This window comes from Manacus candei, unplaced genomic scaffold (assembly GCF_025592945.1).
Source record: "Manacus candei isolate 608988 ecotype Guabito, Panama unplaced genomic scaffold, ASM2559294v1 h1tg000037l, whole genome shotgun sequence".
NCBI classification, from domain to species: Eukaryota; Metazoa; Chordata; class Aves; order Passeriformes; family Pipridae; genus Manacus; species Manacus candei.
In genome coordinates, this window is record NW_026138085.1 from 8,495,976 (window position 1) to 8,523,788 (window position 27,813).

Below are 27,813 nucleotides of genomic sequence, written 5' to 3' on the forward strand. Positions count from 1 at the left end.
GAACAGAAATTACTGGGACCATCACCCAGCTCGCAGCAGATACGGCTCATCAGCATGGTCTCCTTGGGCTGTTCAGAGAAAGGCTGAGAGGTTCAGAGGAGAGGATGAAAAGCTCAGAGGAGAGGCTGAGAGGCAGCAGAGTGTGGCCTGAAATTTGTCTATCAAGCCTCGTTGCACAGGTGAAAGGGAATCCACCCAACACACCCACACCTTATCTTTATGGCTGCTGCTTTATCTGTAACATGAGAACTTTTTTCTATTACAGTAGAGAGTTGGGTCGGCGCTGCTGCAACGCCCCTGTTGAACATTAAACAAGGTGTCTGGAGAGAGAGGGCAGGTGGCTTTTGCTTTGTGATAGGACAATCCCACCAGGTGGGGACAAGAAGGCCAAGTTCACTGCATGACTGCGAGCTTAGAAACAGCCCTCCTGGACTGAAGTCAATCCCGGTGTGGGCCAGTCAAAGCAAGGTCCTCACCACACTTGTCCCACAGCATCTCGACTGCCAGAGATGATGCAGCCGGACACTGGAAGGCTGGGAGAGACATACTGGGCAGTTACTGCAGATAACAAACATTAACAGTAACACAAGACAGGATTCTGCTCCAACGAGATCTTATCTTCTGAGAACAGGAGATAAATATCTTTTCACATAAAAATTGAGTGCACTGCCTAGACATTTTTTTTTTTTTTAATGCAGAAAACGTGTTGGGGAGCTCTGTGGGAAACACTGGTGTTGCCTATTCCACGGTCAGCAGTGTGAATTTGTAAAGTTAGGCAACTAAATCCACTATAAGGCTGCTACAAAAAAAACCCTGGCCTCATTCCTGAATATCCTGCTGGTTCAAACACTGGAAAACTCAACAATTAATAAATATCCCCCATGTAAATTCCTGTGGTTTGCATAACTAGCCCAGAGCCCTGCTTTGATGGAAGGTCGCCCTGCCTGGTCCTCTAACCTGAAAAAAACTTCCAGGGAGTTAAAAAATGTTTCACTTGCAGTAGAATGATACAGAAATTGAGGTGTTAAGGGACACTGAAGAGCCTGTTATGAATTACAGGAAATGTGACATTTTTGAAGAAATATTTGTGAAGGAGGGGAGGAGGAAAGACAGAAGTTGTTTTTTCATTAGAAGACAGTGTGTTGTGGGACTGAGGTGGGACTCTTGATGCAAATATCTAATGGATATATATAATTTTTCACTGGAGAACAGTTCAGAAAAATCCCTGGCAGAGAACGGGGATTGATTTTAGCTTGCAAAAATTGAGTTTTGCCTGTCTTCACAAGAAAACCCTCTTGCTCTGTGGCTAATGTTTGAGACCAAACGTTTTAAAGGGAATTTAAAAAAAATGCTAAAATCAATTTTTTTTTCTAGGCAGAGGCTAATGACACATTTACTCTCAGCTTCTAGGTGTTCCTCCACAAAAACAGAGAGGTATTTCTCCAACAGCATTTTGCCAAATCCTTTTGTTCCGATCCTTTTTCTCAAACCAGCAAACACAGGCAACTCCAGCAACTCCAGGCTTCTCCATCTCCTTTCTCCCACCATGTCCTCAGGAAATGAGCTCTTGCATTTCTGCTTTCAACTTTAGCTCTTTCCTTGCAGTGGGGAGCTCATATCAAAGTTCAACCACATCCTGGAAAAGAACGTTTGCCTTGACAGGAAAGCCAATACCAAGCCTTAGCTCTCCTGGTTATCTGAGCATCTCCTCATGACAACAGCATCGGAGCCAAAAGATGGCAAGTGCAGCTGAAACACCGATGTCTCCCTCCCAGAAACCACCAGCTGGCTCCAAGCAGAAAATAAAACATGACAGAAGTTCTGCTCCAAGGATGGAAAGTGCTGATGGCAAATCCTCCACGACCTAGAAGTTATCACAGAGCCCCAAAGACTGAGGAGAGCCAGCACTCTCCCAGATCAGGCAGGAATACTCTCCCAGCCCACTTCCAAACCTTCTGCTTGACTTTGCTTTTGGTGGTGAAGGAAATTAAATGTGACACAAAGAAAGCCAGTGCATGACTTCAACGGTGAAGCATTTTCAGAGCAAAGTGGGGAGCCCTGAGCTAAATCATTATGGACTGGTGGATCAGGCTGTAGAGCACGGTCTGCTATCAAAAAACCTGCTGCTGGGCCTGCAAGTAAAGGTACAACCACCCACGCTTGCCTCCATCTCCCCGTTCCCCTGTTGCTCTCCTGTTGTGCCTCTCACTGTCAGCATGCAGGAATTTTGCTGCAAAGTTGGCTCCATCTTTATTACAGGCTTTTAGTTCTCCTGCATATAAATAGCACTAAGTATACACAGAAGCCAGCGATTAAGCATGGAAAAAAATCTCCTCTTCCCCGTATTATTAGCGAATCTGGGTCAATGAGTCTGCAACTCTAGTAACAAATTCTTAGAGTTGGTTAATGAGAGACAGAGCGAGAGTGAGCGGGATGGAGAAAAGGCAGGGTTCATGCCATAATCCCTGCTTAAGTCTTTCAGTGCAAGCAATGAAAGCAGCTGCATGACAGATGAGGAGCCTTGGAAATGGCACAGCTTATTGTAATCTGTTATACGGGCTCGACACCCAAGTCCACTGGCTCGTGTCAGTCCAGAGGCCACGCTCACGAGCCAAAGAGCTTTGAAAGATGTCATGGATTTGAGAGTCATCAAGTAAGGGATGCAGAACTAGATGAAATTTTTGGCTACTGGCTAAAGATTAAAACATCTTGTCAAAAATAATCAGTCGACCACTCTTACTGTAGCTCTTATTGGGAATTTTTGGACTATGTCCTCACTAATATGCTGCATATGCGTAAGAGTTCATACACCGTGAGAGCAAACCCATGCCCCTTACTTGATGTATTATGGTTCTGCAAAATTGTTACCTTCTTTAGAAAGTGAAGTTTAACTTGAGGAGAGCAGAGGGCTGCTCAGCTCACTTTATCTTCTAGTCCTAAGCTCAGAGTCTGTTGCACAGTTTTCAGAGGTGATCAAGAGTAATGAGAAGTGAGCAGCTGATGTCTTTTAAAGCAACTCCACAAATGGTTTCTGAGGAGTGCTAGGTTGGAAGACTAAATATTTTCCAAATCTAAATGCTCAGCTTGTCAGTCAGTGATTAGAATATTTATTTTTGTGATTTATTATTGTTTTCTAGAAACAGACAATGTGTACCATAACACAGAGAGCATTAAAAGATGCAACACTTCAGGCTGGAAAGACTGGTCTGGAGGAATGAACACAGCTGGAGACCCAAAGATGAAAGGAGAGGAGCAGAGATGTGAACAAAACCCCTCATGTTCTCCGGGGTGACTGCATTCTGCTTAGGTTTACTGAATTCATACTGAAATGGAGTCCAAGTTCCAGAGATTGACAATGCTAAACTATTTTTTCTCAATGGCTGTTACTTTGGGGAGGTCTGAAGCCCAATACCAACTTCTGATGCATCAAATCAAGTGTGCTGTCCTCACTGCAAGTTAGCCCAGCTTAGGAGGCCAATAGCCAAGGACCTCAACAGTGGCTTTGCTGTTCTGTCACACACCACCTTCTTTGTGCATTCCCTTTTTCCACAGCCTGACCAAGAACAGCCCCACAGCACGTGTGTCAGGGCACCTTTTTCTGTAATGAGAGCACCTGCAGTTATCAGAGGCGAAAGATTCTGTTTTCAGTGTTTTCAGTGCTGTACAGAATGGCTCAAATATAGATTTTCATGGCAACAAGACAGACACAGAGATATTTTAATTTTATAGGATATTGTGCCAGTGGGATCTGTCTCAGAGACCCCTTTCCCTTCCTCCCTGCTCCAGGCATCCACTGCTGCAGCAGGGACTGCAGACACCACCTAAGATCAACGCAAGAGATGCCAAAAACCTGCTGTATTCGTAAGTGCTGATGGTCTCTCAAGGCCACCACGTGGCTCTTGCCTTGAGGTGGGAACACACCCCGTCATTGGGTCTGCAGGAGACCCATCACATACTCCTGATTAATCCCTCTGCACAGCAAAGATCTTTGAGTATTTTTCACAGGTTAAAAAAAAAAAAAAAAAAAGGGTTGGTCTCCTTGCTCCCAATTCCTCTCCATTCATTCTTCACTTCCAAGACAACTTTTCCCCTACAGACAGTACAAACAGCTCAGGACTGGTTTACAGAGCAACACGTTATGTTTCAAAAACATTGCTCTAAACCAGTGTTTTCATTTTCCAATCACGACTGGGATTTGTTGAAGAGTTACAAGAACTTGTGCATGGCATAATCACTGACATTGAAATGGTCCATGCTCTCACTCTCTCCTCTTGCTGCCAGGGCAGCACGTAACAAGCATTAATGCAAATAGACTCCCTGCTTCCATTGAGCCTTTTCTTCAGACCAGCTGTACCAAGTCATCTGCACCGGGGATTTATAAATAGTGACCATGTCATTCCAATGTTAACGGCTTTTAATGAAATTGAAGAATGACATGCATTCCCTTTTAATATCCCCGGAGCTGCAATTTTATTCCATCCCATGGTTTCAATACAGCACTCATGGAAAGAGTGCTGGAGCTTGGCACATCCTTCCCACAGCCCATCAATGTGTTGATTCCAGCATAGACAGGAACAAAAAAAGAGGGAAATAATTTTGTTGTCTCTCTGATGCAGGAAACCCACCCATCCCCTACAGACAGGCAGCGTCATGGCTCTGCATCACAAGGGCAGCTTGTGACACAGGGAGAAAAAAAGATTTGAACAGGAATAGTGGTAATTTAGCTTCACTTTCGAGGCATTGTTCTCTGAAACCCCCCGAAAAGCCAGTGTTTACGTTATCTTCATCCCTCGGGATTTGGGCTGTAAACAATTTACACTTACGCCTTTCCCACCTCCAAAAAGCACGTTTGGACAAAGGCCAGTACATAAGATGTGCTGTCAGAGCCCTCCCTGGTCTGTGCATGTACCGTGGGTGACTCAGGTGGGGTGTGTGATGCTCGAGCCGAGGGCGTTACGAGCAGAGTGTGATTTCCACACTCCCTAAAAACACGTGAAAACTTTCCCCTAAGCACAGGAATTGTCCAGCACCAGGACTACAGAGGAAGAAAAGCTGCAGATGATGGAGCTCTGAGCAGCCTGGTCTAGTGGAAGGTGTCCTTGTGCATGGCAGGGGGGTGGAACAAGATGAGCTTGCTTTCAGGTCCCTTCCAACCCAAAGCAGTCTGTGATTCTATGAAGGGCAAGATCAGCCCTCAGAGCGATGCTGCAAGTTCAGAAAGTAGAGCCCAGCCATTCATTCCTGCCTTCAGCTTTTTCTAAGACAACCTTATGATAAAAGGAACAAACCTGCTATTTTTCTTTGCTTCATAATTTTTACAGAAGCCTCTTTTGTCTGTATCTCCTTCCTTCATACTGGTTCTAAGGGTCTCTTTTTTTCTCCTCCTAATTACAACTTCTCTATACTCCAAGGACAGGAAAGAATTCAGTTTAAAAGTAGAGCTATTTCAGTCCAAACAGGGATAGACAACCAGAGAGCCATTAGACTTAACAGTGGCACCCATACAGAGCTTCTGATCTGTCCTAAGGGAGCCACAAAACCATGGGACAAGGGGGGAAAAGGCCTCTAGGAAGGTCTTCATCCCAGTAAGCCCTGCCTCCAACATGGTACAGCATTCTTAAACTGTATCCACAGTTCCTTTTATATTTACACACAGTTTAAACAGTGATCTGGCAGCAAGAGGGGAAAATGCTTTGGGAGGAACGCATGGCTGAGGAAGCTAAATAAAGAAGTGGCCAGGTCTTCAATCATCCTATATTTTATATATACAAAGGCTGCGATTCCACTAAGCTTTTCCAAAACAATATGTAAAGAATCCAAAACAGGGCAAAAGGATGGTAATAACTGGTTATAATTAAATCAGGGGGAAAGTACAGTGTGCCAGGCTTGTTTCCTTGGAGGCATGGCCAAGCACGAAGGGACTGGTGGTGGAAACCAGTGGGACTGGTGGGACTGGGAGCTCTAATGGGTTACAGGTAACTGCAAAGGGCTGAGCCCAGCCTGTGCTGGTGGGCTGATGCCTCAGGCCAACACTGTCCCAAAAGGGTGATTTCAAATAAATTTAACACTGGTCAAACTCTCTTTCCAAGCCATCCGAAGAGCTGATGACTTCACTCAACTCATGTACATTCCAACCTGTACAACAGTATCACATTTTTTTGTTGGCTGTTTTAGTTAATGTTCAGACAAACAAGCTAGAGTTTTTTCTAAATACAGGACATCTTGGGAAACAAATTCAAACATTTTTAATAGAAAAAAAAAAAAAGTAGAGTTCTGGTCCAGAAACGTAGGAAAACATTCGACTAAAAAAAGATGCATCCTTTTTTCCTTAGTCGAAATCTTTTAAAATGCATAGTTTTCTGCTAAGCTATGAAGCCAATCTGAGAGGCGGGTGGTTGTGCAACACTTGGCTGCTGCATGGCTGAGATCCTTTTCCATGATATTTGCAGGACTTAATAAGAGGAAACAAGACCCACTTCAAGACATTAAACTGTCCAAACTAAAGAAAATACAGTCATACCATTACTGGACACACCATGACCTCAGCCCATTCCTTCATCTCAAATGTCTTCAATTATTTCAACACAAAAAGGATTTGAGCAAGAGAAGTTTACTTTTAAGCTTTCATGTCAATCTTAATTCCAGTGGGATTTGATCCCAGCACACCTAAATCAGTATCAACATTTTTCTCCCTTTACTCTCCCTTTGTGGTACCACAGCCAAGAGATGATAGAGGCAGGTGAAACAAAGAAATCTGGAGATAAGAGGACAGTTCCATGCCTTGTTGAAGATTAAATGCCCACTTTTTTTGGCCAGAAAATGTCCAAAGCCTCTTTATGCTCCCTCCTCTAGAGGAAAGAATCACTCCCAAAAGATGGGGTAAAGGTGTGAATTATAGAGCAAACAGCACTGCAATTGCCCAGGTATCAAGTACTAGTTTACACCCTGTTTTCTCACCTTTTTAAGGTGGAGCTTGGACCGTTGTTCAGCACAGCACACTCAGTCAATACCTTCTCAACATTTCACTGCAGAGCTGCATGTTGTTATTATTATTATAGCTGTATTGGGGGAGGGTAATTATTATAGATGCTTTACACCTATAAACCCCCACTGTACTGTCAAGGCACACTCCTTAGTAACTATGGAATTGGAAATTTTAGAAATCCCACATAAAACAATATAAACAGCTGCCTAAACCCTCCCATTTCCACCCAGATGGCTCTCGTTTCAATCGACAGAATCAAACTAATTCAGAGTCACCCACTGGCCTTGTTTGGATTTGCTTAGAAAAACACACCTATAAATCACATCTGAAAAACTGTGGGGAGAAAGACTGTGTTTCTCTTTGGGTGCTTCTTTGGGTTCTTTATTTTTTTTATTTTTTTTTTTTGTAGAACAAAATTTTACTACCAAACAAAAAATACACAATTACGTGTTGACAGCTTAGAGCTTCTGTGGTTTTGGCCACAATAAAACACTGGCAGCAGCACAACTACAAGTTGTCCCTCTGCTTCTCCGAAATAGATGGCACCAAGTGTCTCCCACTTGCATCATCTCCCTGGGACTTCTGAGCTGGAAACATGCTGAAAAAAGGGATGCCAAAGCCTGAAGTCATCAAAATGGACCCACACAGGGGCTTTCCCTCGTCCCAAATCCATCAGACATTGGGTGCTACGGGTGTCACCCGGCCCCTTGTCTGCCAGCACATCGAGGAATTGGCCTCAGCTGAAGGGGACTGCATTCAGGAAGTCTAAAAATAAACCTGAAAATCATCTGAAAGGCAGTGGCCAATGTCCATCCTGGCACAGCTCCGACCATCGGCTCAAATCCATGGAGGACGTGCTGCGTGTGCCACAGCAAGGTGTGTCTGCCCTCTGGTATGTGCCTGACCACAGAATCACAAAATCCTTTAGGTTGAAAAAGACCTCCAAGATCAGCAAGTCCAACCTGTGACTGATCACCACCTTGTCAACCAGACCAGAGCACTGAGTGCCACATCCAGTTGTTCCTTGAACACCTCCAAGGATGGGGTCTCCACCACCTGCCTGGGCAGCCCCTTCCAATGCCTGACAACTATTTCCATGAAGAAATTCTTGAACCTCCCCTGGTACAGCTTGAGGCCATTTCCTCTCATCCTATCACTGGTTACCTGGGAGAAGGGGTTAACCCCAACCCCTCCATCACCAACCAAGCTCCACCCAAACAACTCTCCCAACAATGGTCACTTCCCTGAAGAAAGAGCATTTCCAAACCCCACAGCCCTCCAAGGCAACAGAATGTTGAGCCACAAGGCAGCATCGCTCCCTTCAGCTACTCTTTCATTGCCACAGAGAGAAACAAGTCACAACCAGTGCTCCCAGTACCGCTGTTAGCCCCAGGGGAAAAGATTACGAAAAAGACAGGGAGAGCTTTGGGAAAGAGTTCATTGGGTAGGGCAGAGATCTGAGGTGGTGAGCCTACAGTGATGAATGACAGCTGGAGAGGCACAGCAGCAACACTCCAAAGTGATGCCTGGGCTCAGCGCAGGAATAGACACAGAAAGGGGAAATACAGGAATGTTAAGCACAGGAATGTACTCAGCACTGTCCTACCCAACATTTCTGCCCATCACCTTTAGTCCACGGGAAAAAAAGGAAACAATGAGTGCTCGACGCAGGGCTGTGTTCAGGACACAAGGAGCAGGGAGCAAACTAGGGAGGGAGAAAATATGGTCAAGATCCAGAGGCACACAGGGAAGGCTTCTCCCTCCTTCTGGGACTGTCTAATGAGGTCATACCATTAATCTCATCTCAAAGGAAAATCTGAGCAACCAGCTAAGGGCTGCTTGATGTGGTTTGGAGACTGATTCTACCAGTGTGACCATAGACTTTGGTATTTACAGGAGTGTAGTTAATTCACACGGGTGTATAAACATTTACTAAATAGGAATGCATACAAAAAGATGGTTTGAAAATAGTTTGGTTTAAAATGAGGAGCAGTTTTGACCTCTCTGGGAGGAATGCACCTCTGCCCTCTGCTTGGAGATGGCCAGCTGAGTGCTCAAAGAGGGTGGGAGAAACAAGGAACACATCCAGGGAGCTGGGAAGCCAATTTTTATTTTTGTTTTGCTTCTGAAACTATCCTTTAATATTTCCAAGACCAAGAGGCATTTTGAACAGAATGTGATCCCTTGAAACACAATTTTGAAAAGGAGCTAGTTTTGAATCAAAATAAATTTTAAAGAAGAAAAATGCGAACACTCCTATTAAGTGATAAAACACTTAGGGCTGGAATTTCAGGGACAAATGTCTTCACAGAGAATTTTAGTAACTGACCATCAGTGTCCTTGTAAGGCAGATGAACCAGTGGTAGAATCCTGGGAATCCCAAGCTGTGGGGAGACCCTCACCCTGGCACCCACAGAAGGGAAATAATCTGCACTGCTATTAGGAAGTGCTGGAAACCATCACACTGAGGGAGGAAAGGACTGTTTTAACCAATTCATTAATTATGAATGTTAAACAAATCCAGCTGTGAAGTTTAGTTCGTAACGAGTCAAACTTCCACTATTGTTCTGCTTGGTAAAATCAGGCTCTCCAGACAGCATCTGTCAATCTGATTATTATGTAGTTAAATGAGGGAGAAAAAAAATTGTTCTCTCTCACCTGCAAAAAGCTATCTGTGCCTTGTAATTATTTGCCTTGATAAATTTAATTTACTTGAGTTTTCCCTTCTAGATTTGACTGGTCAAGTTAAACTATAAAGATTATTCATGGAAAAGCAACCACAGTTGGTTACTAGGATACAAAAAAATCACTTAGTACATTCTTCCAATGAATAATCCCAGCAGAACACACACAAATTCAATAAATTATGAATTTCTCTTTCTCTCTTACATAAACACTGGGGTTGCAGAGGCATTTCTTGGAACCCTTAAATATAAATTCATCTCTTAATTACTATGCAATATCAAAACAAACAGAGGGGATAGATGAGCCTTGCAGGTGAGCTGCATCCTTTGTCTAGACATGAAAGTTCTTCTGGAAGCAGGCAGGGTGCAAACAGACAGCAGATTCATTATTGCCAGTATCTCTGTGCAGACACTGGTATTTGGCATGCTCACATCCCTTTTCAAAGTGGATGACGTCAGCAGCAGGACAAGCTAATTTGGAAGAAGGCATTCTTATTTCAGAAAAAAATCTCCCTTCCTGCACAATTCCATGGATATGGAAGGTCTTACAATAAAGCACTTGTTGTCAGATCTCTGAATCCACAAGACAGAATCCCAGCATCATTTAGGTGGAAAAGATCTCTAAGATCATTGAGTCCAACCTTTGAGACTATCAAGCCCAACCTTTGACAAAGACCAAGGAGGAGCTTTCCTGCATTGGTGGCAGCTGTTGGCCAGTCCATACAAAGCCAGCACTCTCAGCCCAGCACAACCCATCCTGCTGATGGGCAAAGCAACCTGCAATCAAAGTCTGCCCTGAGCCACTCAGACATTTTTGGAAACAACATTCAGACTCAGGAGATTGATTTTTTTTATACTTAACAGCATTTGGTCTTTGTGTGTCTGTGGTTGTATATTGCACTGTCTCTTCCTATCCCTCATAATATCCCTGGATAACAGCAATCCCCAGGCATGACCCAGACTGCTGTTCAAGGCTGGGATATTTAAAGACACACTATAGGGTCTGTTGGCTGAGATCAGTTTTTATAAACTTTAGCTGAGATGGATTTCCTTGAAATTCTGCCTTGTGAAGCATCTGTCCTTCTCACCCTCTCCCTTTGATCACATCAGCAGCACAAGCAGTGCTGTTCTGCTGCTGCCAAATCACCAGTAATTGCTATGTAAGACTCAAATCAGATGCCAGTGTGAAGATCTGCCTTGAACTCTGCAGAGGACATCTCCTTTCCAGGAGAGATCAACCAAAATGCCTGGCATACTGAAATATCTGTAAGCCTTCCACGTGCATGGAACATGCTCTTTATCACTACAAGTGAAGCAACAGCCAGTTATTAAATTATTTCAGTTTTCATATTCAGAAACTCTTTCACTCTGCAGGACAAAGTCATCAAGAGTTTTTGGTGGTGTCCTGAGGAAAGGACTGCCATGGAACAGCCCCTAAAGAGGTGTTTCTCCAGGACACACTGCTGTGCCAGGAGCCCACAGGGATTATCTAGCCCACCTTTACCCATAATGGGACCAGCTCTACTAATTCCACTCCTAGTTGATGAATAACAAACTTGTCCTTTAAGATCTCCAGTGACAGAAATATTTCAATGTACTGTTCTCCACCAAGGCTTGGCATTGGTGATAACCTGCCTGGCTGCATTCTGGAGAGCATGTACTCAGAGATCCTGGTCCTGTCTTCTCCCCAAAAAACTGTAATTCGCTGCAGCCTCTCAGCTGCTCCTCTTAACAGCAATTTTGGCCACTATCGGATGCTAGAACAGACAGATCCCAAGCAGCATGTGTTTTCTGCTGCCAGAAGAAAAGCTCTATCCAACTATGTCGAGTTTAAGACCCCAAGCAATAGCAACTTTCCCTCATTAGGAATTATGCTTTCAACCTCAGCATCACACCAAGGAGATAATTTTGAACTGCACTCCATAAATTACAGAACATACTAAGCTGAGAAGCCCGTGTCCCTCTGAGACCAAACCAGATAACAGACTGAGAAAAGCTGTTGCCACAGTGCCAGTTATCGCTGAGCAAAGAAAGATAAACTTCAGTGAAATTATTTCATTTGCGCTGCCAAATGGGATAGTGTATCTTTTATCTTTGGCTTCTTAAAGCAGGACTTGGGAGGATTTAATGTTTGAGTAATGGGGGAGTGCAAAAATCAAACAACTTTTTTCCCTGGCATTTGGAAACCTGATGGAAAACTTTTGCTCAAGGAAATTCTTTCTTGACTGTCTTCCATGTTGCCACACGAGCAACAAAAATCAGAGTTTTGCTTTTATGTGGTCCTTTCTCCCATGTAATCATTAGACATTATGTCATCAGGAGTGCAACGACAGGAAAACAGTTAAAATAGGAGAATTCCTAAAGGACAAAAGTCTCATTATTATGTAAATACCCACAGCGAAACAAGAAAACTTCAAAAATGAAACCTGTTAAGTGCAACTATCTGGCCAACAACTCTATAAACACAACTCCATCCATTTTTCTCCCTTCAAAGCATCAGCAGCTCTTAAAAAAAATCCTAAATGTGATTTCCCTGCTGCACTGGGAAGCTTTGAAGTGCAGTTAAATATTTTTTTCTTTAAAGAATATTCCTGTGTAATCCCAGCAGCAAGCAAGAAGTAATTTCTTATGTTCTGATTTGCTTTCTTTACACTGATCCTGTTGGTGCAGAAAGGAAAAAAAGACATGGTGTTGCTGGAGCAGGAGAAGTAATGGGGTCTGATCTTCTCAGTAGGAGATCTCTGAGCTGCTCTACTGCCAGAGGTCTGAAAGAGCCGAGAGAGCAAAAGCTCCTGCATGGAAAGCAAGCCCTGCTTACACAAAACAGAGGAAGATATCTCCCCTGACACAGAGGGGAAAACAAAACTAACAAGCAAGACATCACTTTCTCCTCCCTCACTCCTCCCCAAAGCCCCACTTCAACTGTTCAGATACCAGGAATTTAATGTTCCAGCACTCAATAATTGAGACAACAGGGCATCCAGGTCTGAAGGGAAAAGCTGGCACAGGTACACTGAAATAAAACTTTCAACCAGACATCTCAGTGCCAATGATTCATGCTTTTTAACATATACAGGGAAAACAAATACAGCCGTCATCAGAACATGGAACAACTCAGAGTAAACAGCACCTCCTTCCCACCAAAAAAGTCCTCCCATGCGTACATATCTAAGGGTCCCTTGGGAAGGGACTGCTCCTGCTGATGCCTCTGGACAGTCCTGCTGTATTTGCAGTATGCAAAGAGGGGGATGGAGAGCTCTTCAGTGAAGTGGTAGGACTTTGCAAGCTAAGGGCACTGGGGCCACCAAACAGACATGGACCATTGGCACAGGGTCTGTCCCCTCCAGGACACAGCAGAGCAGTGACACTGAGGGCAAGGGTCAGAAGTTGCCTAAATGAGAAGACAGAACAAAGTATGGAAATCCTCCTACAGCAAAACTTCCTCCAGCTGTCCCAAGAAAAGCGTCCCCAAGATGTTACATGGGGCCAGATCCTTTCCAACAGCCCTTCGGGCTCCCATCTGTTTCTGCACTTGTTGGTATGTGAGCACACCTTTGCCCTCTGGGTAAGTCTGAAGAACAGTGTATTTTGATTCCAGAAAGCCCCAAAAGTGTGGCTCAAGAGCCCATGAGGAGCAGGGAAGGTGCAGGTCATGAGTCAGCCCTGTGGTTTGGCTGCCACAGGCAAGAACCAGCGGCAGGCACAGGACGCCAAACTGCTCCAGGCAGGGGAAGGAAGACCAGCATAAGAGATAAGATGCATGGAAATACTAAAAGAAGAGATGGAGGAGATTGCACACACCTTCCCCATAAGGAAACTCAGATGGGATCTGCCATGTGTTTCAGGGAATCACACCTGCCCTCGTCCCATCTTGCAGCGCATGCAGCCGCCCCAGCAAGAGGGGGGTTCTCACTCGCTCTACCCCAGCCTGGTTCAGCAGGTTTGCTTCCCTGCTTCTCTCCTGAACCCACCACATCCATCACGGTGACGTGCACGCTCCACCTTAGGAAAGCCTGCTCTTAATTTAGCTTCCAAGCCGTGCAGATAGGCTCTGTAAACAGTGGGATGCTGATGAGAAAGAAAATGTTTCCTTTCAAGGCAAACTGTGCAGCAGGACACTGACTGCCCGAAAGTGCAACTCCAAAACTCAATGAGCTTGAATGCTAAATCCACTGGAGCTAACGAGGACTGAGGTGCTTATTTGCATTCCTAATTGAAAAGCCATTGAATATGACATGCAAAGAGGATTCTTACTAGAACAGGAAGAGAAGCAGAGCATAAGCTTCAAGGTGACTCATCCCTTTCATGTCAAGCAAACATTAATGCCCGTACATTTAAACTTCACTGCCTAAACACCTTAAACACACTTAAGCATTTCCATAGGTTGTCAAATTATAATGCACTGGGAAGCAGCAATTTCCTTTGCCTTCGGTGAGGGCTCTCTAAGGGTTTTGCCTACACACACAGACTTAGGGGCATGATTTTCAGCATCTACATGAGGGTGAGATGGTGACACAAAGGTCCTCCTGACCTGCAGCAATTATCTAAAGAAATAAAAGGGGGAAAGTGCCGTTTTGCCAGATATCCTACCTCTGAGTAAAGCATTTCCTTTCCACAGCATAAGCAGTAAAAGAGAGGGCACCTGCCCAGCATTACCCAGCGTGACAGTGGAAAGAACAGAAAGCTGTTGCTTTAATGACACACTTGGCAACATCCCGTGTGTGTCTGACAGCCCATCGGCCATGGGGCATGACACACAGCTCCATTTAACACTGCCCTGATAGGTGGTGCCTTCCTGGATTCGAGTACAGTTGTGTCTCAGTCTCAGCAGCCAAGATACCAATGGCAGCGCTGAATTAACTGTGCCAGTTGGCTGCAGCACAGTTTTGGGTATGTACTGTGCAAGGCTGGTTAAAGATAGTCCTCAGCATACGATCAACCTGTTCCAGCTCTAAATCACAGTGAGGGCTGAGCAGCTTCACAGGTTTCCTTTTCAAGAGTGGAAAAGCAGAAAGCTACTAAGGAAGCACCGAATTAATTTATTTTTTGCACTTCTCTGACCTTCTTCATGAAGATCCTTCGTAATTAATTAACTCTTGTATACCCATGTGAGCCAAACAGCGTTTTCTACCTTCCTTATATTCAAAGCAAGATTACAACAAAGTCACCTGCTCAAAGGTCACACTGGGAGTCATCAAAATCAAGACAAGACTCTAGAAACTTCAACTCACAGCATAAAAGATGCGGAAAAACAGGCAGAATAGCAGTGGATTAACACCTGCAGTTAGTGTTGATCAGAGCTGAACCAAACCCAAACCAAAAACTGGTCTGAACAGGTACCTTTTGCACTCAAACCAGAACAACCTGAAGTGTTATTTTGTAGCTTTCTTTTAGTCAGACTGGAGCCAAATCAAACAATTTACTGAACTCCTCACAATACCAAGAACTCATCACTAGCACCTAAAGGGGGAGGAGGGACCAGAAGACAAATCTAAACAAAAGTGCTCCTTGAAGCCGAGATTTTAGCCCCTGGAAAAGGCAGAGATATCTTTTCCCACCACGTGGTCTTTGCTCCTCATTTCTTACAAAAGAAGTGAACCAGTTTTTTGAAAAGGGATACATGGAAACATCATCTTTTACTCACAAGCTGTAAATTCCTGTTGCTCTGCTGTAACCAGGACCCTACAACCATCACTGTTTCACAAAGCCTGGCAGATGGAAGCGTCAGTCTGGTAAAGGTCTAAAATTGGGATTTCTGACTCCCTGAGAAAGGGTTAGTTATTAAATGCCTTTTTCTTAAGAATACAAAATAATTTCTTGAAACTAAGTCACTTCTGCCAGAACAAGCCCCATTCTCCCTTGTGTTTACCAGACACAAATGCCACTCATACTTGGTATTCCTCGCAGTTGTGAGGAAGGCTGTGGGAGAAGCACTGCAATCAGATCCCAGCCAGATTCTAAATAGGGAATCTGGCTCCTTTGTTAAATACCAATGACCCTATTTGGGTCAGGATCAACAACTGGATCCCAAATGGAAAGTCCTTCACTTGTGTCTTGGCCAGTGAGTGCCTCCCTCCTGCCCTGCCTGCCCCAGCAGCTGTCCACCTTCACCCTGTCACAATGAGCTGCCATGCACCACAGGGACACTTGCTGCCTGTTCCAGTCTCCCAGACATAGTTCCTCACAGCTGCATACAAGGGTTCTGCCGGGTCAGGGGAATTTTCAACTCTCCCGACCTGCCAGTCCTGAAGCCCCACTGAGCTCCCGGCACCTTCGTGCCCCCACCGGCTATTAACCATTTTCTGAACCCTGTTCCAAGTCTCTGCCAAGGACAGCAATTAGCACGGAACAATTAGCCCCATCCACAATGCTGGGGTGTGCTGCTTGCAGCCTCTCTCACCTGTGAGTTAACTCAGAGCAACCCTCTGCGGAGCACCGCAGGTAACCAGCCACAAAGCCATAAAGCCCATGTCCATATGTGACCACCCACCACCACCACCACCACCACCACGACCACCACACAGCCTCCCAACCCACTCTGCAGGCCAGGCCAGGTTCTGCCCATCGGCTGCAATGCTGCACTCCTACTTTATCACCTGCAGGAGACAGGAAAACGCCATGCCTCAATAATAAAGAATTCACTCTTGCCTAACCACCTGCCTGCAAATCACCTCAAACAATGGGCAGCGAGTGGTGAGGGGAGGGAGGCGAGAAAATATCGACATCCAAGTGTAAATTCCCACAGTGTGCTGGGGATGCAGTGGAAGATCCTCCCACTGGAGATGCAGGAGGGTCAGCAATGGGCAGGCGCCAGGAGCCACAGAGGAGCCCGAAGGTTGTGCTCAGCCCTCCGGGTCAGGCCAGCTGCAGGAGCAATGTGTCCTGTTGTCATTTAGCTGTCACCCAGATAAGAGCAATTTCCACCACCACCTCAGGCCCGTTGTTAAGCGTATCTGACACATCTCAGCTCTTTTCCATTCAAATGCCTCCTCAACCCGTTCAAATATAGAAGCTGCCTTTCATTAGCCACAGCCTATTACTCATTTCAATAGCACTCTGGTTAGAACCTCGCTGTTAATTTGACAAAGCCGTCACCCATTGTGCGTTAACCATCAGATACCAGGCAAACACAAGTTTCCCAAGCTCCCGACACAAATTTCTCCAGCACCGACAGCGTGTGTATCATTACATGGAAATGTGGAAAGGATGAAGCTGTGCAAGAATTTAAAGATGCAACAAGCACAGAAAACATTTGAACAAATTTAGGGATAAAAATGAGCTGAAATACATTCAATAGGATTTAAAATTGAATTCCACTATTTGAAAAAAGTATTTCTATATAAAATCGGAATTGTTGATTGTTTGGCTTTTCCAGGAGCCAGAAAATCCTTTTTCCACCTTAAGCTATTCATGGTGAACAACAAAAATTATTCTACAGTAAGCAAATTTTAGTTTGGGGCTGTTTGGTTTGGTTGTTTGTTTTTTATTAATAAGTTACTTCAGCCTATGGATCAGGGGAGAGCAATTTCTCTGTTAGTCAAAATGAGAGTGAAAGTGCCTTGCTCAGTCTGCCAGGGTGAAGAAAGAGGTGCATTTTGGACCAAGAAGAGGAAAGATGTAATTCCGACTGATTCTCTTTGAGTAATTTTAAACAGCTCTAGCATCTATAAATAGAATTTCATCCAACAATTCAGTCTTCCGGAAAAACTTTATCATTTTCAAAAAGTCTGTTCCAAGAGCAGTTCTAAACCTGCTTCCCTCCATAATGACATTTGGATAACAAAAGCCAAACAATTCATCTGAGCACATCAATGTGAAAAATTGCTGAATTGGGTCCAACCCGACAAAATACATTTATAAATTTCAAAAACACAAACATCCAAAAGCTCTTCTGCAGCCACAGGTTAACAGCTGCTTCTGACAGTCGTTACTCTGTAAAAACAGAACGCAGCTGAATTTGGGGAAAAGACACATTTTCAGCGTCATCCAGCACATTAGCAAAGGCGTTCAAGTGTCCTGCATAGCTTTGCCTTGCGCAATTCGACAAATGTTTGCAAATGGACTATCCCCAGCGAAGAGATCCTTACAGACAGTCTCCACCTGGCAGGACAGGACAGAGGTTTTCTAGGCCACTAGAACAAATGTTTGAGCTGGGAGGTCTACATAAATCAAGCCTTCATTTTTCTCCATCAAACTTTTCCTCTTTTTTAGGAAGTTCTTTTGAAAGCACCGCGAGGAACTCCTGAATCACAGAGCTGCGGTGCAGCTGATGTCATCCCTTTTTTTAAATTCACGTGTGTAAGGCTGAGCATGTGAAGGCTGCTCAGGAGAGACTGTTCTAGCACTAGGCAGAACGGCTGATACAACTCCCAGCCTTCTGGAACAGAGCTCACAGCTAGATCCCACGTCCCAGCAGGTACAGATATTTTTTCTTTGGGAAGTTCTAGCCCTATCGAGGTAACCTCTCCTGACCCAAGGATATATCCCTGGCTTTTTTTTTTCCCCCAGGTTTTTAGCATGTGCCCTTTGCTGTTGCCTCTAGCTGAAAAGCCAAGCCACAAAATGAATTTTCTCCAAGGTCATGCACTCCTTACAATGCCTTTATTTGCCAGTTGGTGAAGTATTTAATAAAATGAAAACTTCCTTATTGTGAAAGGAGCTAATGTCCCATTTAAATGTATTAAAGAATGAGAGGAGATGCAACTAGAAATCTAATCACTGGTTCATAGCTAAACCACAAGCTTAGCCGCTTTCTTTTGTGCCCTGAAGGTCCCAGGCACCCTCTCTTTGCAAAGACGATATATGGCACATCCAAATGCAAATCTATTCCTCTCTTTATTTCTATATTCAGCTCCCTGGCTGATTGCAGGGAGGCATGTGTATGTGTTCAATAGGTCCTCCTGCTTCTTTAAATAAGTTTAATAATACCCTTTTTATTTATGGGAGCCCGAAGTACAAAGGATGCAATGCAGGAGCTCTGCAAGAGCAGAAAAGAAAAGCAAACTAGCTGAAGATACAGCCTGGCAAGGGCTCAGTAATTCAACACTGTTGATTCTATAGAGACCAACTGCTTTTATTATGCACAGATTCTCTGAGGGGGGGGAAAGCCCCACAGTTATGAACTTGCAAAGGAAAAGAATCTGTAAATCTCTCGCGTAAGAGCAGAATTCGCTAAAAGGCAGTTTAAAAACCAGGGCAGCCCAACAAACATTTCAGACCTCATTTCAAACAGTTTTCTTCTGGCGGCTCCGAACGACTAAGGTCTCTCCACATTAAAAAGTTCCATTAAAAAAAAAAAAAAAAGGATGGGAAAATGAAACAGAAAGTCCCTCAGAGGATTCGGTCAAAGGGCTGGGGATCGCCGCTTCAGCTGCGGGATCAGCCCCACTTCACCCGCGTCCGTGGCTCCCCCGCGGGCGCAGCCGTGCCCCGCGCTCAGCATCACCCCCGGTGCCCGCCGCGGGTCATTGAAAACAATCATATTCTAAAAATCCCTTGAAATTTTCGACTTCGCCCGGGCCGCTCCGCAGGGTCGCGGTGGGCTCGGACCGGGGGCTCGGACCGGGGGCTCGGCACAGCCCGCCCGCCCCGGCTCGGCTCCCCCCGCCCGCCCGCAGCATCCCCCGGGGCAGGACGCGCCCCCCGCCCCGCAGCCCCCGCGGCCCCCGCCGGTACCTGCCAGGGTCTTGTGCACCGTGTTGCCCATCGCTCGCTCGCTCGGCGGCGCGGCGGAGCCCGGGGCCGCCCGGAGCTCCGCAGGGCCATGGACAGCGCCCGCCTCCCGCCGCCGCTCCGCGCCCGCCCCCGACCCGCCCCGCGGTCCCTCCCCGCCCGCCCCGCCCGAGTCGCGGCCGAGCCCGGGATGCCGCTGCCCTTCTGCTCTGCCTGCCCCGCTGCCTCTCCGGGCTGCCCGGGGGCTGCGGGAACCCGCCCTGCGCGGGGCGGTGCCGGGGGTGCGGCGCTCCGGCGAACACCCGCTGGCATCTGTCGGAGCAGCTGCCAGCCGGGGTTTGGGCAAACACGGGCCCGGCTGTTCTCCAGAGCGCTCGCTGACCCCCAGACAGACCTTTTGCTTCTCCCTCTTAGGAAAAAAAATAAATCTTCTTCCCTCCGTAGCAAAACCAGTGGTTTGGAGAGCATCCAGCGGTACCCTCAGGGCACACCTGTCCATCAGCAACACTTTCCCGAGGGGTACCAGCTGCAGTGGGAAACCGTAGGAGTCGGTAAGCCCGAGCTCTCTCTCCCTCCGTGTCATTTCCTTACGGGTGACCTTGGATAAGCCACTTTGCATCTCAGTGACACGACTTCCCCACCTGGGAATTGAGGGAATTAGCAGGAGTGTTGTGTTGGCAAATGCGTGATTAGTTTGAAGCACGGCAATGGCACGGTGACGAAAGACACCTCAGCCCACAGCCTCCAGTGCAGTATTGACAATATTGGCTTCACAATTTCTCTCCCTTCTGATCTCAGACAGAAAAATACGTTTATAGCCCCATTAGAAAAGAGCAAGGGTTTCCTTCCTCCTCCTGGCCACACTTATGCTGCCGAGGGGTGATGATGCTGAGGAGCGATGCTGCCAAGCCTTTCCTCTCTGAGGCAGCTTCCATAGTTCTAAGACTAGAGAACTGGGAGCCTCAGGGCTACAAAACGTGCTGCAACCAACACATTGGGCTGATGCCACAGTGCACAGTGATTAGAAAAAGCCACTGTGTCACTTAGCAGAAGTCACATCCGTGGACTATCACAAGTCCTGGGACACACACACACCCACAAAAAAAAAAAGCTAGAAAGAAGTGGAGAGTCAAAGAACAGTCAAGGCTCAATAGCCTGGCAGAGTTCAGACTCTGATCTATTGTAGAGGAGCTAAAATAAGAAGCCTTTAATCCCTAGATCATGTTGAACAGGTCAAGTGTGGCTCAAGAGATGAGAGAGGACAGAAAAACCTAATTTCCAGTATTTTTTGCTATCATATGGATTTGTTAAAAATGGGATTATTGAATGAGACACCAGCAGCTGTTCTTAAAACCTCTTGCACCCATCTGCTGTCTCCTTGGGTTAGCACATATCTCCCACTGCCTTTGGTGCCCTGAGCTGTAAACCATGAGCAGGAGCTGTCAGAGGGCAGGAGGAGAGCGCTGGAGCACAGAGCTCCCCTTCAGGGAGAAGGGGAGGGCAGCAATGTCACCCTATTTACATAGAGGGGAAAGTCCTTGTTTCACTAGACAGCGGGGAATGGGAGGCTTCAGCTAATCCCGGCTGGTTTCCCTCAGCAGGGAGTGGCAGTTGTTATTTTAGGGCTTAAACGAGCCTTCAAAAGCCGGAGGCAGCAGCAGGGGTTCTTCACAGCTGGATCCCTGTGGCTGCCCAGGGGCTGTCAGGGCAGCTCATGTGTGTGCCACGTGTGGGCTGGGTGCCACCTCCCCAGGATCTGCCCGTGTCCCTCCTTCCACACTGCGGCCACACCATCCCACAGACAGTCACTGCCTGTCCCAAGGGTGTTCCAGCCCTTCCTCCTCCCCAAAATGAGGTAAAAATAGAAGACAATAAAATGGAAATGCACATCCTTGGGACATGGAGGCAGCCTCCAGGAATGCAATCAACGCTCCTACTTCTTGGCATTGTAAAAATTTAGAGTTTGTTAAAATAACCCGCTCCACACAATGCAAAATGATACGCATGAGAAACAGTTCAGCAAGGATGATTTCACTCTCTCTAGAAACCACACTGAGAAAGTACAAGAAAGCCAGAACTGGACACCAAGCCGGAACTGAAAGGCAGTGCAAAGTCAGCCTGGAGAAATGCAGAAAGGAAACCAACCGGCCCAACCAAGGCTCCACAAATGAAACCTCATTAGCATTTTAAAATTCTTTCCGCTCCAGCAAGTTTTGATAACTATTGATAACACACTTCAGTAATTTATTCTGTAAGCCTGGCAGATGGCTGCTCCTTAAGAAATTCCCTTCCCTCTCTCCCCCTCAAGGGACAGAATGACCTGCACACGGGTGTAATTTGCTTTGGTATCTGCATTCTCATAGATATAAAATAGTAATATCACCTAAGCTCCTTCCTGGTATTTTTTATTACTAGATCTTAAACCATTTTGCAGACAAGGTGAGTGACATTATCCTTATTTCATAAGTGATGGAACCGAGCCACAAGGAACCCAGGAAACATGTACAAGGTCATCTGTCGGCCATCGGCTGACTCCGGAGCAAAGCTCTGGAACAGAGGAGCCACAAAACACTGACTGTGTTGGATCCAACTCACAGGACTGGACACATGCAGCCACTGTTCTGCAGCTCTGCATTTTCTAGTGCCCCCCATAACAAATTCATCTCAGTGAGATTAGTGGAGTATGATCAGGATACTTTTTCCCACGCAAGGGAAAAAGTCTCTGGGAGGCATTGTGTACTACACTGATGTCAGACATCTGCTTCCCAGATCACTATAATCATCTCTAAATCTTACTGTGCATGGATGTGTACCCAGGCCTTTAAAATATGGGACCAAAAAAATAAAAAAAGAGAGACAAATTTCTTTCAGAATCAAAAATGTGATGAATTCCACCTGAGGTTCATCACAACAGGTATCTGATACAAGCCTTCCTATAAGCACCTGCACAGGCCAGACCTCTCACCAGAGGTTTTGGGCTGTGCTGCCTGTTAGTGGTCATATAAACACATTTGTATAAATGTAATGTTCCCAGAGATGCAAATAGTTTACAAGGAACAGCTAAATTTCCACTGATTGATACCAGCCTAAGGAGAAACTCTTCTTATGGAATCAGATTGGTTGCATTGTCTTTGTAAATCCCTTGGGGGCTCGAGTTTTGGGGGATGAAAGACATTATGAGATGTAAGGTATCACTGTTAGCAGCTGCCATTCTTGTCTCTCTAACAGATGGCAGTAAATAATGACAGACTCAGCTCTTTCAGCAACAGTGAGATAAAACACTGAAAACCCTGTCTGTCTTTCCCATCAGGGCAGGGAGCCCTCCTGGGCTTAAGCAGAGCTGTCTCCTCTGATCCTTGATCCCTGATCCCAGCTCAGGGTGGGATGCACCTTCCCTGGCCCGCAGAGTCACCCTTGCTCCTGGCTGCCTCCCAGCAAGCACCAGTTTTACTCCTCTGCTCTCAAACTGGCCAGTTCCATCTTGTTCACAGCTGAGCTCCATTGAAAACCTGTGGACTTCCCAGATTTATCTGTCTTTTACCAAAGACCAGATTGCTGCTTGCAGACATTTCCCTCCAGAGCTGTGTCTTACCCTGCTCCACAGCCTAGGGCTGTCAGCTCTTGCTCCCATTTCACACCCCTGCACCTTCAGGTCTGCTTTTTTTCCTTTCTCTGTGACTCTAAATCTGAGTAGATGCTTAGAGCATCCATTTCTCTTTCAGCTCCATCTGTCTGGAGCTCTGAAACTGTCCAAACCTTTTTCCCTTCCATAATATCTCACCTTGAAACCTCCCTTTCCCTCCCCTACTTAGCTGGAGCTCCCTCGGAATTCTCAGAGACTGCAGTTCTAAAACTCACTGAAAAAAGGCTCTTCCAGCATCCAAATACCATGTCCAACAGAGTGCAGTTACTCTGACATGGACATCAGTGATATAGAACTCATTTTCTTCAACAGGTACTTATCCAGCATGGATGCATCAAGCAGCTCACAGAAATAATTCCTTCCTACTGACACAAGTTCATTTCCATAGCTGTGCTGAACAGTATTATGTGCTTCCCCTATAGCAACCATGCCTCTGACAGCACCTTGTATTCCTTTGCTTGTATTTCTGGCTGAAATGACTGTCCAGGAGAGAGCAGATTTGACTGATAAAAGCAAATGTTACTTGTCTCACAACTTCCCAGCCTCCGCACCTTGCCTATGGAAGGAGAGTACTAATAAGCCTCTCTCCTACTTGGAGTAAGGAAAAAAAAAAAAAAAAAAAAAGCTGTTCCCTGAATCCCCATAATACACATTTAAAGAGGTATTTGTTTAGGAGGGATGCATGTACGGAGCGTCCTCCAGCACCGCGCAAAGCCATCCTGCCACCCACGCCTCCCAACTGCTGAAAGCAATTACTTCCCTCCCCTGCTCTCAGCACTAGCACAGGATGCTCAGGGTCTCCGCAGGTCACGCACAGAAACTGGTTCTTACTTTTTTTTGTCTCTAAGAAATGAAGGGAAGCAGGAGCTTCCAGCACAACAGTAGGAAAATCTTCCAAAGAGCTTCTTGAACTGGCCTTGACTACGCAGCAATTGAAGCTGTTTCCTGATCCAAGTCCTTACTGCCTGCTGGAGATTTGGCTGCTGAGGCTTATTTACCCAAAGCTGGGGAGATTAAACTACATTTTCTGGAATATAGGCCAGGATGGTGTTGGGCCAGAGGTGACCCATGGGATCTGAGGCAGACAGGGAAAGGAAGTCTGCAGAGATGGACATGTCCAATGGTCAAACAAGCCCTCTGTGGCTTCAAAAGAAGCAGTGACCATCTGCCCTGACAGCCTTCTCTATTCAAAGTGCAGCAAGTGGCTGTGACATGTGCCAGCCATGCAGGGTATGGAAAAGCAGTCTCTGACAAGATGCCAGAACAACTCTCAGCTGAAGAACATGTGGGCATTCCTGGCAAAAAGGATTTTGCAACCAGTTCCTCAGCCACGGGAATTAAAGCCCCGGCAGAAAGACGAAAAGGAAATGGTGAAACCACAGCGCAGCAAAACACAGCTCAGTGTCGCTCGCACAAGCCACATCCCAAATGGCTTTGGGAAGTGTAATAACACAGTCCCCAAACAGCAGCAGAGGCCATCATGAGGGGCAGAAGCCAGGGTGGCAGTGAGGAGGAGGATGATGCAGGGAGGAGCAAGGAGGGCAGAGCCAACAGAGAGAAGAAAGGCATCAACGGGGAGATTCGGTGAAAGCATCTTTTCCTGGGAAGAGTGTAGTTGGGCTGATTGTTCTGCCATGTTATTAACTGCTTTAGATAAGCTGTGCTTTCTCTGCCCCCTTTCCATAGGTATGGGGAGAACAGGGGCTTCTGGCAGTGACTAAGCACAGGGCCAGCCCTGCAGCCCAGAGGCACCAGCTCTGCTGGGAGATGCTCCATCTGCCAGTCCCAGACGAATGCCCTTTCCTTTGACGGGGGTGGAGGGTGGGTTGGGCCCATGTAAGGAAGAATTTCCAATTTAGAAACAAACAGAGGCAGTTCCTATTATTGTTAGTGGAATGTCAGCATCTCTGGTCCCAAGCACCACTGTCAACAAACAGGCTCACAAATGCTCCTTCAGCATCAGCCAAAATAAAATCCATGAAAGCATCTATAACTCAGCATTCACTACGTACACAACAAGTTCTCCTTTTTCTTTTTAAATCCAGTCTTGTCCACGTAATTTTAACATAAAGGAACTGGTTGTGGGCTGTGTTAGCAAATGAGTCATCATTTTATGTGACAGTGTAATATGATTTAGAGAATTCTTGGCACACCAGTATGGATTATGCATTATAATCTCTTAATTTGGACTGTTAGTGCCATGCAGCAGTGCCTGGAGCAGGAGGGAAAGAGCAGTTCTGTGAATTACAGTCTGAGCTCTGCTCCTGCTTTGCTGTGTGACCTTCTGCCTTCCTTCCTTCATCTGCAGAGCAGAAACTTGTCTGTGTCTTACAGCAGGGTCAGCTAATGTTCACCCAGGAGATGTGAAGAACATTACATAAGTGCAAATTATTATTTTAATAAGGGAAGGGAATCAGAAGGACTTTCTTTCTGATGCAACAGGCTGATCTTGGGAAGTACTGTCAGAACTACCAGGATACAGTCTCTGGGTGCTGGATACCAATCACAGGCTAATTTGGGATAATGAAAAACATGATAGACAGGAAGTGCCATGGGAAACTTAGAGATTTGCAAACTGGGGTTCTTTGGAAAATGAGCATAATTTCTGATAAACATTGATGTGCACAAGATAAATAAGAACCCTCAGGAAAAATTCTCTCCCCTTCCCCTTCTCCTTGGGGAATCTCCCTTTGTCCTTGAGGAAACTCCCAGAATGCATGTGGTGATGAGCAGCCACCACGGAGGAAGTGGAAGTGCGTGTGAATCAGGAGCTGTGGATACTTGTCACTTCAGGCTGGACTAAAATACTGGAATCAGTTTACCCAGTCCCACTCGTCAGAGCGGAAAAGTTTGGGATCAGAGTGTGCTCAGGAGATCCAAATAAACAAACCCAGAGCCTAACATCTGCAACAGTTACTCCTGACCCCCCCTCAAGGATTCCATTCCCTCTGCTTCTGGTAAATATAAACTGACCCATATTTAGCAGAGGGTCACTGGGCAGGGAGCAGAGCTGGTACCCATTTCCATATCTATCCCACTCCCTTCAGCTTGCTTAGTCTGACTTTGTCAGCACCGTTCCCACAGTCACTGGTTTGGGATTAGCAGGGAGCAGTATTTCTATAGGCAAGGAGGATGCATTTTACGGAACACAAATACCGCATGACAGATTTTTGGAGACTGAGAAATCCTCTCCACAAAGAAAAAGAAACTTCTCCAGAAGAAATGAAAAAAGCACTACCTATATTTGCTGGCAGGAGGGTTTCTTCTGAGCTCTTTGAAAAGCAGCATGCTGCTGCCAAGGCAAATCTGGGGTAGATAACTGGCCTTTCCTGGGGCTGACTAAAGACCAACTTTTTTCCTAGTGAAGGAAGAGAGGTCTCTGTAACAGACAAAGCAGGCAGACAGAATTGGTTGACTTCTGGGAGCTCTTTGGGGAACAGATGACAAGTGAGAAACACAAACAGAGGAGGACGTCTGCCTGTGCTTCGAGCTCTCTCACCTGTTACTGATTTCCCCAGACAGGACAATGACTGAAAGGCCACTTTTAAATGCAGTAGTTGATAATATTTTACATCTTAGGAGCTCATGGGAAAACCAAACCAAACCAAAACAAATCCCATGTATACTGCCTCTGTGACCTTCTAAATATGGGACCAGCTTCTTAAGTTTCTACTTAGGAGTTATTCTCTTGAAATGAAGAGGAGGCACAGGGATACTGGATAGTGCAGAAAACTATTAAAGAAAAAGCATCTTTCACTTCTTGCTTGACCTTCTCAATCTTTTCATGCATAATATAGCAAAAGGGAGTTGACCCTTGATGGCTTGTAGTTAATTTATAAGCAAGAAGCTCTATGCCCAGGGGATGCCCATGCTGCAGTGCCAACTATCCAGGCACAAAGCTATTGCCTGGTGGGCTGTGGGAGAGCATTTCATGGGCTGGGGCAGAGCAGAGCCCACCAAACCCCTGCACCTCTGCTCAGCTGGACCTGCCATGCCAGGGCCACACAGGGAACTGTATTCAGCCATCCCCAGTGCGTCATCTCAGAGGAAAGACGCACACAGCGGCTGGCGAGGCGGATGGAGCATCCACGTAGAAACGAGCAAAGCCTTTTGTTCTGCACACCTCCTGCATTCCATTCAGTGCACCCAGCGCAGGCCAGGCGAGGGATGAGTCAAAGCTCTCATGTGTCTCTCCAAAGGTGCTCCTGGTTACGGTGAGATCAGTGCCTGCCTCACTGCCACAGACCCGCACCGATGCCACCCATTCGCCCCCGCTGCCCACACACCATGCTCAGCAAAGGAGTCACATCCCACCCTGCTTCACCCAGGGACACAGAGTCACCGTGGCATTTGCCTGCATCACAGAACTGCCCATAGGGATTCATGGACAGAACCCAAACTGGCACGAGAGCAGGCTCAGGATGTCCCACAGCCTGCTCTTGGCCTGGGATTCACATTTGCTCACACAGGCACCGTAGGGATTGCTATGTTGTCTAATAACTCTTCTCTGGGGGCCTTCCTAGAAGAGATGTCCCCCAGGCACAGCCTCAACTGGCAGAAAACAGGTCTTTGGCTGAGGGGTTCAGGTTTGCCCCTGCTGTAGGCTCCTCCTCCAACTTGCTCCAACGAGGGACCCCTGAAGAGCATCATTTCTACTGGTACCCCTGTGCTCCATGAAGGCCACTGGCTTGGGTAGCAGGAGGGCTCTCTGGGGGACAAATGTGGTAGTTCCTCAGGGCAACTGGCTACTGAACCCTCCCCTCCCTGCTCAGAGCATCTGCCAGAGGACCCCTGGTCACGGCACAGGTACTTGCAGGGCCCTTCTACAG

General features: G+C 46.3%; 1 protein-coding gene and 1 long non-coding RNA gene across 5 annotated transcripts in view; both read right to left on the bottom strand.

Moving 5' to 3' along the window:
* Positions 1-19,460, bottom strand: part of NEURL1B (neuralized E3 ubiquitin protein ligase 1B) — a 33,142-nt gene extending 13,682 nt beyond the window's left edge. The window contains exon 1 of the mRNA XM_051793577.1: positions 19,345-19,460. Within this exon, the coding sequence (XP_051649537.1) occupies positions 19,345-19,375 (31 nt within the window). The 5' untranslated portion in view covers positions 19,376-19,460. The remainder of the gene's footprint in view (positions 1-19,344) is intronic.
* The window catches only part of LOC127473698 (uncharacterized), a 901,041-nt gene that overhangs the window by 318,749 nt on the left and 554,479 nt on the right, over positions 1-27,813 (bottom strand). The window lies entirely within an intron of this gene.